General features: G+C 41.2%; 1 protein-coding gene across 1 annotated transcript in view; it reads left to right on the plus strand.

The window, feature by feature from the left end:
- zbtb10 (zinc finger and BTB domain containing 10) overlaps positions 1–8,586 on the plus strand; it is a 30,116-nt gene extending 21,530 nt beyond the window's left edge. Inside the window, 2 exon segments of the mRNA XM_048230118.1 lie at positions 4,787–4,943; positions 4,946–8,586. Of these exon segments, the coding sequence (XP_048086075.1) occupies positions 4,787–4,943; positions 4,946–5,094 (306 nt within the window). The 3' untranslated portion in view covers positions 5,095–8,586.
- The last annotated feature ends 4,278 nt before the right edge of the window (positions 8,587–12,864 follow it).

The following is a 12,864-nucleotide window of genomic DNA, read 5'->3' on the forward strand; positions in this document are numbered from 1 at the left end:
CATACCAGTGTTTCCGCTAGATTTTTTTTTAACAGTGGCGGCATGCATTAAACCACATTGTCACTTGAATGCGAACATATCGGTAGTTCACGTTGACAATGGAGAAACGCTTAGCTTACTTCGATTATGACAGTTTTGTGCCAACATGTTGTAGAAATACAACCCACAACACTGCCTTTATTTGGTGCAAATATCCTTTACTTTATAGTCCTCGATTCACATTAGGCCTACTAGGCCATCACCGTGAGTGCATACAAAATGTTTTCCAATTTTGGAAGTTTTGCAATTTACCTTGTTACTACCAGCAGTCGTTGCTTTTTACTGCGCAACATTCACATTGAGTGCACATCTAATGTAACAGCTGTGTCTCGAGACATCCCTCTCTCCAGTTTCATTTTTGCTGTTGTTGCGAGCAGCCAATAGACTACCTATATGAGAAATATGTTCAATACGATCAGTTTCCCAGAAATGAATGGCTTTTCCTTAGCCTGTGCTACACCTTTCCACCAAGTTGTGTGAAAAATTTTAGTTTTTAATGATGTTGACAAAGGTGTGTAGCACATGGAAGCTATTGATCGAAAGCATGCCACTACCGGCCTGTAAAACAATATATTTATGGAATAAAACTAGACAGGTAACCTTGGATTAGCATTGCTGTTTATTCTAAACTGCAAATTTTCAGCAGCCAGCTGGAGGGCATTTGGCCTTCTTCAAGGCTTCTTTCTATTTTTAAGGCCTGCTCCTAATTCTGAAGCAGTGGCAACTGCCAATGAAGAGGGAAACACTGAGAAGAAAGTTAATGCTTCAAATAGGCTACATCAATACAATATATAATATGTGAACTGAAACTGACGGGCCTTTAATAACCTCTGACTAGTTTAGCTACTTATTGTTAAATTGCAATGTGAGCTGCAGCTAGTAGGGAGGATGCGCCGTAGGCTATGGGACTGCCAAGAAAGGCCATAGCGGTCATATAGGTTTAGTCAGATTTTTTTTTTTCATGCCCAAATGCCCACCGCCAATGATTCCCAGGACACTGAAAGACCGGGTACACAAACTTGGTGGAGCATGTAACCCCACATGGATAGCATGGAACCATCGCTTTTCGTTTTGATCTGTAGCCCCCTCGTTGAATTGGACCCCAAAGGAGGGTGGTAGGGCAGACACAGTTTTCAGAATATCTCCTGAAACCGTAGGGTTTAGAGGACCTTTTTTTTTTGTATGTTGATCTCAAGGCCATGTCAACCCATTCCATAACCACTCATTTCATGTATAGTTTCACCTAGTTAAACACAAAAAGTAAAAATGAGGTGGTGTAATTGAAGGTATCTGTGACCTAACATAGCCAAAACTGCACAAAATTGGAAGTGTAGGATCATTATGACACCCTATGTATGCACGCCAAGTTTTGTGGAATTCCCTCATGGGGCCACAAATAAATTAATTTATGTTACTATAATAACAACTGGCCTGTAGGTGGGTCGGAGACAGTTTTCTGTGAATATCTCGAGAACCGTAGGGCCTAGGAGGTCCACCTTTTTTGTATGTTGGTCTTAAGGCATGTCAACCCATCCCATTACCACTTATTTCATGTATAGCGCCACCTAGTTAAAAATTAAAAGCAAAGAATTAGGGTTTTTTCTATCTCAATATCTCTGGTTGACAAGGTCAAAACTGCACAAAATTAAAAGAGTAGGATCATTATGACACCCTCTGAATGCATGCCAAGTTTTGTGTACTTTTCGCTCTCATGGGGCCTTACAATAAAAATAATTTTATGTGTACATTTAGTGACGACACCAACAAGGATTCCCCGACACTGAAAGACCGGGTACACAAAATTGGTGAGCATGTACCCCCACATGGATAGCATGGAACCGGCATTTTTCGCTTTTCATCTGCAGCCTCATTGACTGGACCCCCGAAGGAGGGTAGGGCAGACACAGTTCTCTTGTGAATCTTTTATGGTATGTTGGTCTCAAGGGCCCACATCAACCTGGCTCATAATCACCATTTGTGATTTTATTCCGGTAAAAAATGAAAATCAGTAGGGATTAAAAGAAAGCCAAAAATAAATATTCATCATCATGGGCTGCATTTTCAGTATTGGCGAGAAGTAGTCATTTGTCCACTAGATGGCGATCGCTGCAGTAGACGAATTTTGTTGGAAGTTAAAAGGGGTTGAAAAAACAATGGACGCCTTTCCATAACAAGGACTTTATCACCGCAGCTTAACATCTAATAAGGATAGGGACGGTTCACATGAAGTGTAATTCCATTTTGAAGTCGAAATAAATCTGAGGATGTTTTATCGGACATGCTTGGTTTTACTGCAGGTAATGTTAATCTTGTAATATCAATAAGGACCTAGGTAATGTTACCGTTAGCGTTGGTTGAGTGATGGAGGCATTTGATTTATTGCATTTGTAGAAAACTATAAATCTTGCGGTTATACCAAGCAAATGTATAGCAGCACTGTTTGTATCTTCGACTGTCATTTATTGCCGCGTGCACAAAAATCATTCTGTGCAATGGAAGATTTACCAACGTTACGGGTCTGATACAGTTTTGCCTATACATGCGTGAGACTGAGGCGCCTGTTTATTTTGTTTTAAGTGCGTCTTGTGGTGGGGAATCGATGTGCTTTGATTACAGCTTGGTAGTTGTAGTCTGTGAAATTAAAAGCACGTGTGTGTGAAGTATCCAAACAATGACACCTTCATTTCATTATGGCTGCTTTAGCAAAACACCTTAAGCTACTGTGTAGTGGGTCCCATTTAGAAGTGGCTACTTCATTCTGCTGCTTTCCTTGACTCATGGAGCTGCTGAATGTTATTACAACTTTTCGCCAGCCGATATGACAGTTTAAGTCCGCTTTGATACTGTAAGGCGAAGCCATTGGTTTCCAAAGGAGATTTTATTTGTGTCGCCAGCATAGCCTATTGACAATTTATATTGTCAATAGGCCTACCTTATAATCCCCTGCTGTAGTTTAGGGAAGCTAACAACTTTCTATTAGGATCCAGTTTGTTAGTTACCGCTTTTGTCATAACTCCCCTGATGCATTTTTGCATTTAGAATAGCCAGAGCGTGTATATCTCAATCGGAAAATTAAACAATATCGGTGCCTATGGACTAGGCTGGAGTGAACCCAGCCTGATCTGCCCGCTATTTATTTTTTGATTTCTTAAAAGATTGAGCTTGGTCTGATGAAAAGCCAGACTAGCCATGGACCTCAGTTAAACAATGCAAGGGAACATGAATCAGCCTATATTTGCACTAACAATAACGGACAAAAGCTCTTCAACTTTGGCCCGTTAAAATGTGTATGAACAGTCTAGCGGCGCATTTCATCAAGGCCCATTTGGACATGTCAGTTATTTGCACCACTGGTTAGATGTAAAACAGCATTTCGCTTTCAGACTAGGCTACTGTTACTTAATTTGTGCATTAACAATAACGTTCAGACTACTGTTACTTAATTTGTGCATTGACAATAAAGTATTACATGAACTAAAGATGACTAAAATCTTATGTAGAAGAAGAAACATTCACAAAAAATCCATCCATCCAAAAATGACCTTTGTTTTTTTGATAGCTGTTGAAAAACATGGAACTGACAGAGATGTTTTTGTTTATAAATACATAAAAAATAAATAAATAAATAACATTATGCTGATACCTTTTGCTTTTTCCCAAATACAATGTAGCCTACAGGTGTAAGTGACCTTTCATCAATCCAGTTGCAATGGATGAACTGTGATGAACTGCCCCACTTGTGATTGTTTAGAGATTTTAAAGGTTTTATAACAATTCTACATCTTCTTTGGCTATTCTACAATCTATTCACCTTTCAGCACCAGTAGGGTACTTTCTGTGCAGCCGCGACACACACACTCAGGCATGCCAAACAAGCATACACACAAAAGTTTCAAGAGTGGGGGATGGAGTAAAATATGGAGACAAATTGAAGTGTGATTTATTTTTTGAACGGATGTACAGGACTGAGCGGCGGTCATATTTTGTTGCAGCTATCGCGGTATCTAGTTTAAAAAGCAACTGCAACTACATTGTGTGTCTGCCCTGATTCTAATACTGTGGCGGTATTAATTAAGCTGTGGGGGGCCGCCATGCGGAAATAAACGTAGAGGAAACACTGCATACACACACACACACAAACACACACACCATCCCAAGTTTATACATATTCTGTGTGTCAACGCATCATACAACACATTCCTCCATCACTCTTAGTAAGACAAATGCATCTCTAATCTCTGTGATGTGAAAATGTTATCTGTCTGTGTCACACACACACACACACACACACACACACATTGCAAAAAATGAATTCTAACCAAGTGTTATTGATTTTATATTAAGATTAAAAAATCTATTTGGTATTGTTTTTAGTATGAAAAGACTTACCTAGCGCCCTCTCAAAAGATCATTTTGACTTAATTTAAGAAGACTTTAACTTATTTTAAAGAGTCTTATCAAGACAAATTTGCTCAATGCACTGGCAGACAAATTTGCTTAACGCACTGGCAGACTAATTTGCTTGTTTTCAAGATGAGATGTCTTAAGTCATTTTTTTTTTTAATTAAGTCAAATGATTTCACAAGAAAGCGCTAGGTAAGTCTCTTTATACTGAAAACAATACCAACTAGTTTTTTTTATTTTGATATAAGATTAATAACACTTGGTTAGATTTTGTTAGATAAGCAGTTTTTGCAGTGCACACACACACACACGTGTAACCCGGTCCCCTCCCCTCACTGTGCAGGTGCATAAGAAGGATAAGAAGTACAAGTGCATGGTGTGTAAGAAGATCTTCATGCTGGCGGCCAGCGTGGGCATCCGTCACGGCTCGCGGCGCTACGGCGTGTGTGTGGACTGCGCCGACTCTCACCAGACCTCCCAGGAGGCCATGCAGGAGCTGGAGCTGTCGTGCGTGGGGGAAGGGCCTTTTTACGACCGGGCCCGGCTGACGACATGATGGCCGAGGACGGCGAAGAGCCCGGCGATGGTGACCATGACAACGAGCAGCTCCACTGGGACGCGGAGGCCACCGTCACCCCTGACGACGACTAACTCACGGAAACACACGCAGAGACATCGCTGAGCGCAACGTAACGATTTTTACATCATCACCAAATGCTGTCGTGATGTGATACACAAAGCAAAACAACATTTAAGACGTACAAAGTTTTTAACTAAGAAAATAAACAAAGATTTATATATGAAAAAAAAAAAAACTAAACTAATAGCTGGGAAACAATCAACAACTCCAAAGTGCTAACCAAACCTCATGGTTGCTATTGTACGCGTGAGACACAGAAACCTAAAGCGTTCGGTAGTGAGGGACTCCACGGCGTGCAGATATGTTACGAGCGGAACACGGCGTGCCGCCCACGACAGTAAGACGAGAAGGCGGATCTCTGAAATCAGGTGTTTTTGTTTTTGTTCCTGGTGATGTATTTTTATCTTCACAGTGTACAGCGTTCTAAGTTACGATAGGCCAATCATCTTAAAAAAGAAATGTTAATTATTTAATTTATGAAGAAAAAAAAGTTTTTATGGTCTTACTGAATGATCTGTCATTTCCTTTCTTGTCGTATTGTGTCTGCTGTTCCAAAGTTCCGTTTCATTTTGACTTCTGTCAAATCTGAACATCTATTGCTTTGATAGATTCATAGAGCGAAAGACATAAAAAGAGAGAGAGAGAGAAAAAAAGAGTGCACAAGAAAGAGAGATTAAAGTGAGAATTATGGATCTATTGCCAACAGGAAGATTGTATATTTCTCTTTGGTTGGAGGCGTGTCCTGTCCTGAAAGAAAATTCAGATTATTTTATATTCCTTTTATTATTATGATGATGACGATGATTCTAATTCTACTTGTTGTTATGACGATGATTCTAATTCTACTTGTTGATATGATTTCTCCCTCGCACCCGTCTTGGATCCAAACCTCTGTTTGGCCGCTAGCGCCGTGCAGCCCTATTTATGCATTAAGTTATGTAGGCTGTACCACTGTGCCAAGCAGACAGCACACCAAGGCAGTGCAGGACACACACACACACACACACACACACACGAAACTACTGAACCAAGCTGAGAGAGAAACCTAGAGCAAAAGTGTAAAGAGAGTAATAATCTAAAAAAGCATTTTATATAAAAAAAGAGTAAAAGTTTAAGAAAAGATTAAAGATTTTAAGGGGAATTACTATTGCTAGCTTTATATGACTCACGCGTCACAGTAACACTTTATAGAGCATTTTGACATTCACTTAAAGCTTGAATTTTTGCCAAATGACTGAGACATTTGGTGCTGTAATGCTTATCTTGAGATACTGGACCTACAAGCTGTATATGATGTTAATAATCAACAGCCTGGAGCAGGGCTGACTCGGGGCCACGGCTGGCCCAGGTCGAGACGCGGCGCCGGGTCGGCTCCTGACCGGGCAGCCTCCTCCGACTCGGATATGCTAACCTGCTCTTTATGTAACACTGTTGTGCTTTCAGAGCCTATCAGGTATGCTTTGCCATTGTGTTTTTCTGTTTATTTTTATTTAATGTACACACACACACACACACACACACACACACACACAAACATACCTCCCATGTTAGTCGAGCGCTGGCAGTAGAGTTGAGCCGTGTCCACTCACCTCCCTGGACCTTTGTGAGCTGGTTGCGTTGGTACGGAGTGTGAGGGGCGGGACTTCATGAGCGAGGTGTGTGTTGAATGCACAGTCAATCAGGATGTATGAAGTTGCATATTTTTTTTTCCAAAAAAACAAAACAACAAAAAAAAGACTCCCAAATTCCATTGTTTATTTGTTGATTTGTTGATCTGCTTTGTTAGATCCTGTTGGTTGTATGTGGGGTGCGTACATTTACAATCAGTCTATTTAATTTGATGGCCAAGTTTGTGTGTTTGATCGTTTTGTTTGTTTGTTTGTTTGTTTGTTTTGAAGCGGAGGGTCTGCGGGCAGCTGGGCTGGGTGACGCTGTATGGGGTCCGAGACTTGGCACTTACTGCCCCCCAGCTGCCTCTGTTGCCCCAGAGCAGGTCTGGGTGGAAACAAAACAAAAGCCCCCCTCTTCCTCCCTCTCCGTCACTTTCTTCGCTTTTCTAAACTACGATTCCATGCAGACCCCTAAACCTCTTTGTTTTGGTTTGGTTTTTTTTTTCAGACATTTCATTATTTAATATTATTATATATTGACTCCAAAAATGCAATCAAGACTGTTAATTTTTGTTTGTTCTACCAAAATTGTTGTTTAATAATTATTGTTGAAATGATGTATAAGAAAACCAGGTTTGAAAGACTATTTAGTGTAGATCCTTGCTTGTGTATGTAATTGTCAGATTTAAATGTTTTTATTCAAAGAAAGAAAATCATTCACTTTACCCTAGATGCATATATCGTTTTATTTGTCCTTTCTATAACGTCTGTTCTTTTTGATTTCAAGAAGCACATATTTTATTAAGCTCTCTGGTTTGTGGGATTCAGCCTAGAAGCAGCAGTCTGTCTGTATATGCAGCGAAATCAACATCCGTGACCCTGTAATCTCTGTATACAGCTGAAATCAGCGCTTTCCTTTTGTATACAGCTGAAATCAGCGCTTTCCTTTTGTATACAGCTGAAATCAGCCGTTTTCTTCCGTATACGCAGTGAAATCAGCTGGTTCCCTCTGTTTGTGCAGCGAAAGCAGCACTCTCTGTAAATGCAGTGAATCTACTGAAGTGATGCAGAATTGTCCTAAGACTTTCCCTTTACTCCAAATGAAAATGTATTTTAAAAAGCTGTATAGAAGATTCTCATCTTGTGTGTTATAATTATTATTATTATTATTATTATTATTATTATTTACCTATGGAATCACTGTGGGAGGGATATATATATATATATGTATGGAAGTATATGAGAGAAGTATATGTATGAGTAAATATATTTAACTAGTTGATATACGCAATGGAAATGGCTGTGTTCCCTCTGATCTCAGAGCCCCGGGCTGGTGTGTGTGTGTGTGTGCGTGCGTGCGTGCGTGCGTGTGTGTGTGTGTGTGTCCACGTGTGTCCACGTCTGTCCGTCTCCATATATCCGTATATGCCCACCTCCACCTCCCCCTCCACACTCGCCATCTTTCCTGTCCTCATTTGGTTCTTCTCTTTGTTTATTGTTTTTCCACTTGAACTTCTTTGTTTTGTATATGCGACGAACACAGGTAACTCAGCTCCAGATGTTTTATTATGCTGTAAACGGACAAAAACGGACTTTAAAAAAACATACACACACACAAAGTCAAAACTAAAGTACACTACAGATGAAGGTTTTTTTTTTCCAGCTGTATTTTTTACGCTGTTTTAAAAGATGTATTTTTCAAACTTCTCTAACAGTGATGCAATGTGGGGCTCCTGCAGGGGACCCTGCGCCAAACAGCAGTCAGGTTACTCTTTTTACGTTTTCAAACTTTTCAGAGACAAATGAATACATTCTCCTTTTTCTGTTTTCAAATTGTACTACTGTTCCTCTCTAATTTTAAAATAAAAACTTTGATATTGCTCAAGTATAAAACTGCCTTTTGTTTTTATTGTCTTCTTTTCTAAGAAAAAGTCTTTACAAGGTGTGTGTGTGTGTGTGTGTGTGTGTGTGTGTGCTGCTAAACTGGATCCATATGCGCAAAGCATCTTAAGGCTAAAGTAGCTGGCTTTTGGAGAAACTCCTAATACTGGTAATAATTATCCTGAAACCCAACTCTAATTTACCCCACCAACAAAGTGTCAGGTCTGAAGTCACTCCATTGAGAAGTCTATATGCCTGGATAAGATGTGTTTGGGCCAATCAAATCGTTTATTGTTACAGGTATTTTTTGAAGGTGCCCAGACAATGCCCAACAAAGCCCCAACATTCTAAAGTTGTCCAGACAAACCCCAACATTCTCAAGTTGCCCAGACAAACCCCAACATTCTCGAGTTGTCCAGACAAACCCCAACATTCTCAAGTTGGCCAGACAATGGGTGCATCCGAATACCCATACTAGCGTACTATAGTAGGCGAGGCGCAGTACGTCACAATAGTAGTACGTCCTTAGTAGGCATCGACTAGTAGGCGAAAAGTACCCAGATGGCCTACTACCTCCACAGTATTCGGTAGCTCACTACGCTATCCCACAATTCAGCGGGAGCCCAATAATCACAGAAGAGGACAAGTCAACCCCTGGAAAATCAAATCAAACATGGCGGAGGTTATCGTGCATTCCCGATGTCCATTGCGACAACCTGTAACTTGTGAAATGACATCACTACCAATAGTGCATATGCAAAAAAAAATACATGTCGTCTCATCTCAACTCAACTATGGGCGCAGCCATGTTTGTCGTGGTGGTCGAATGCGTCCACCTCGGGTACCCTCGAAACTCGAGGTAAAGGCGTGCCTGCGTGAAATACCGCAAGAAAGCTGGGTAATTTACACTTTCCAACTCGGGCGACTGAATTACAAGTCTAATGGAAAGCACCATAACATGCGTTGTGTGTAGCGTTTGTTTTTAGCAACACAGCAACATTGATAGCCACTTTTACCAACACCAACCAATAAACAACACATTCCACGATATTCCACAAACAACAAAACAAATACCCTTGAGGCATTGGAATGTGTATGAGTAATTGAAATGGACATAAACATTCGCTAAGCAGTAAAAAGAAGAGTAAAATAGCACAGCTAACACAAACACAGGGGGCAGCCATCTTTGTTTTCAAGTCGTGAGCTAAGAGCTCTCTGCCGAACTTAGGGGTCCTCTTTTTTTGTACGAGATCACTTCTCGTCAGACGACTTGAAATGGGTGTGTTGTTTTTGCTTAACTTCCGGGTTTTCGTATCACTACTGCTGTAATGGGTCCATCCATTTGTATCGGAAACCCCCCGCCTGAGTTGGAAAGTGTAAATCTCCCATCTATCTTGCGACATTTCACCGAGACACACCTCCTTTTGGTCGCAATTCCAACTGTCCGCCTCGGGGCTCCTGAGTGTGCACCGAGCTGAACATACCAGTTGAAAACAAAGATGGCTGCGCCCATAATTGCTGAAGTTGAGATGCCTTTTCTTTGTATTTCTACTACGTTGGTCAATTTAATGTCGATTTTAAATGCTCTTACACACTTGATTACATTACTGCTTTAATACGGTCACCAATTTACGCATTGCCATGCGTGCAATACAATGTAATGTTTTGTTTTCGAGCTGGTTTGCTAATGTAGCTAACAATAACAAGCCTGCTACTGCTAGCCGACTGCCCCTCGTGGCTCGAGAAAAACACAACAGCACTTGTTGAAATTAAAATTGTAAGTGTGATGAAGCTTGAATATGAATGCAAGTGTAAATCCCGTAGCTTGTTCTAGGCAGGTGCCCAGCATGGCGTCCATGTTCTTTTCCACAAAGACAAACTGGAACGCTAAAGTGCTACAAGCCAGGCAATTACGTCAAGTTTACACCACCCACCTCATACAACTCAATCCGCGATGTACACTCTGAAGCTATGAAACATAGGAGGTGAAGATGTTGTTGGCAAGTTGTGAGGGTGGATAGCTGTTTTGCTGTCAGTCACCTTACTATAAAAACGTTTCAGTCTGAGGTCATTGAGAGAATCTGCTTCTTTGCCTTTGTAGATCTGAAACGTTTTTAAGGTCGGTGACTGACAGAAAAACGGCTATCCACCCTCCCAACTTGCCAACATCTTCATCTGCTATGTTTCATAGCTTCAGAGTGTACCATCCATAGACTGTATATATAGAACTGGACAATGTGTCGTCTGTTAAGAGTGATGCGAGTGTTAGTCCAGAGCCCCCTGGTGGCTGGCTGCAGTACAATGTGTAACTCCGCCCATCCCCATGTATTTCAATGGCCAAGTAGCCAACTTTCCGTGTCACTTTTCTCACCTAAAACTATTTTTGTATCAACAACTTTTTATTCGAAAAAATAGTTTTCAAGATGCTTCAATACACTAGTGTTAATTTCGTCAGACGAGACGAGAGGAAAAATGTTTGTCAACAACCTTTTTTTCCATGACTAAGACGAGACGATGACGAGACGGCAGTAAAGTCCTGAAACACTGACTAAGACTATCTTAAGATGCATTATTGTTGATGAAAAAAGACGAGACTAAAATGTTTTGCATGAAATAAAAACTAAGATAACATTTCTCTTCCATTTTCGTCTACAAAATGAGAAGACAGAATAGCTGTTACCTTTTCAAAATATTCCGAATGAGTTCATGGTTCATGCGCAGCTGCTTTCCTGTAGGCTAGTTTACGTGCTGTTGCTGCAACCCTGTGGCTGCAACACGAAACTACATGGAACAAGAACACCGGAGATTTCTGCCAGAGTTAGGCTTTATGCCACAATGCTACATACCCAGAAGTTGAAGCTTCTCTCATACATATACAAATTAACATCCCCCAGAATGTCCATAGGAATTTTCAGCAAGTAATGTCAACTATTTAACTAGTTACACTGATGATGCAAAGTTTGCTAGCAAGTAAGCTAATATGCAAAGTTAAGCTAGCAAGTTAGCTAAGATTGAGAGTTTGTGTTGCGTTTGAGCATATAAGCCATCTAAGCGTGGCATTCATACTTGGGTCCAAGACAGTGTTTCTCAAACTTTTTTCAGATGAAGGACCACTTAACTAAAAAAGCGCCGCGGACCACCTAGCTAAAAAATAAATAGACCTAGCAGTATATTAGCCTACACAATACTCACTGAACCACCTTGCTTATTGTCTTTGCACTTTGTTTAATTGTGTCAGAGGATTCATATGATTTAAACTGGCATATACAAGGATACAAGGAAGTTTGTCACATGCATATAGTTACTGGAAGTAAGAAATGCAGTGAAATAATGTCTGGTGTCAGCCTATTTGTGCAAAGTGGGGGGGGGGGTAGAAGAGGGGTTTAGTAGATTAAGTGGCAAGGGCTGCATAAGAAAGGTGGGGGAGGATTGGAATTGGGGGGGGCACCAACAAGGAGCACCCAAGAGCAACAGGGGCAAGGAAAAACTCCCTTACCAAGGAAGAAACCTTGGGCAGATCCACGGCTCAAGGGGCTAACCCAACTGCCAGGGTCTTGGTGTGTGTGTGTTGGGGGGATGACAGGGGAGATGGGATAGTGTGCTGTGTATGTGGGGAGAGGGCAGTGTGCAATATGTGTGTTGGAGAAGCTTCCTCATGAGACAGTGTGCTGTAAGTATGTTGGGGATGTGTGTTGGAGAAGCTTCCTGATGAAATAATGTGCTGTGTATGTAGGGGGAGGGGGGGGGGCAGTGTACTGCAAGTATGGTGAAGGGACTTACTATTGCAAGCAGAGTACTGTATGTATGATGTATGTGAGTGATGAAGATGTGTGTGTGGGGCGGGGGGGAGTGTAGCAGTGACTGTGTGTGTGTGTGTGTGTGGGGTAGGTGGGGGCAGTGTGCTGTAAGTATGTAGAGGATGTGTGTTGGAGAAGATCCTGAAGACAATGTGCTGTGTATGTAGGGAGGGGGGGGGGGCAGTGTGCAGCAAGTATGTAGAGGAGGCTTACTGTAGCAAGCAGTGTGCTGTATGTATGTGAGGTGATGACAGTGATGATGTAAGTGTGTGTGTTTTTGTGTGTGTGTTGGGGATGGGGGTGGGGTGGGGTGGGGGCAGAAAGGCTAGGCAATCAAGGACATGGGTAGATGGAGGAGAAATCAAAAATAATAAATAAAAAGTTCTATGGAGATGTGCAAAAGTTGGACAAAGTCAGATATGTGTGTGTGTGTGTGTGTGTGTGTGTTTTGACGTGTGATGAAATAAGAAAATAAATAAAAGGTCTATAGCAT

Source organism: Alosa alosa, chromosome 20, assembly GCF_017589495.1.
Source record: "Alosa alosa isolate M-15738 ecotype Scorff River chromosome 20, AALO_Geno_1.1, whole genome shotgun sequence".
NCBI classification, from domain to species: Eukaryota; Metazoa; Chordata; class Actinopteri; order Clupeiformes; family Clupeidae; genus Alosa; species Alosa alosa.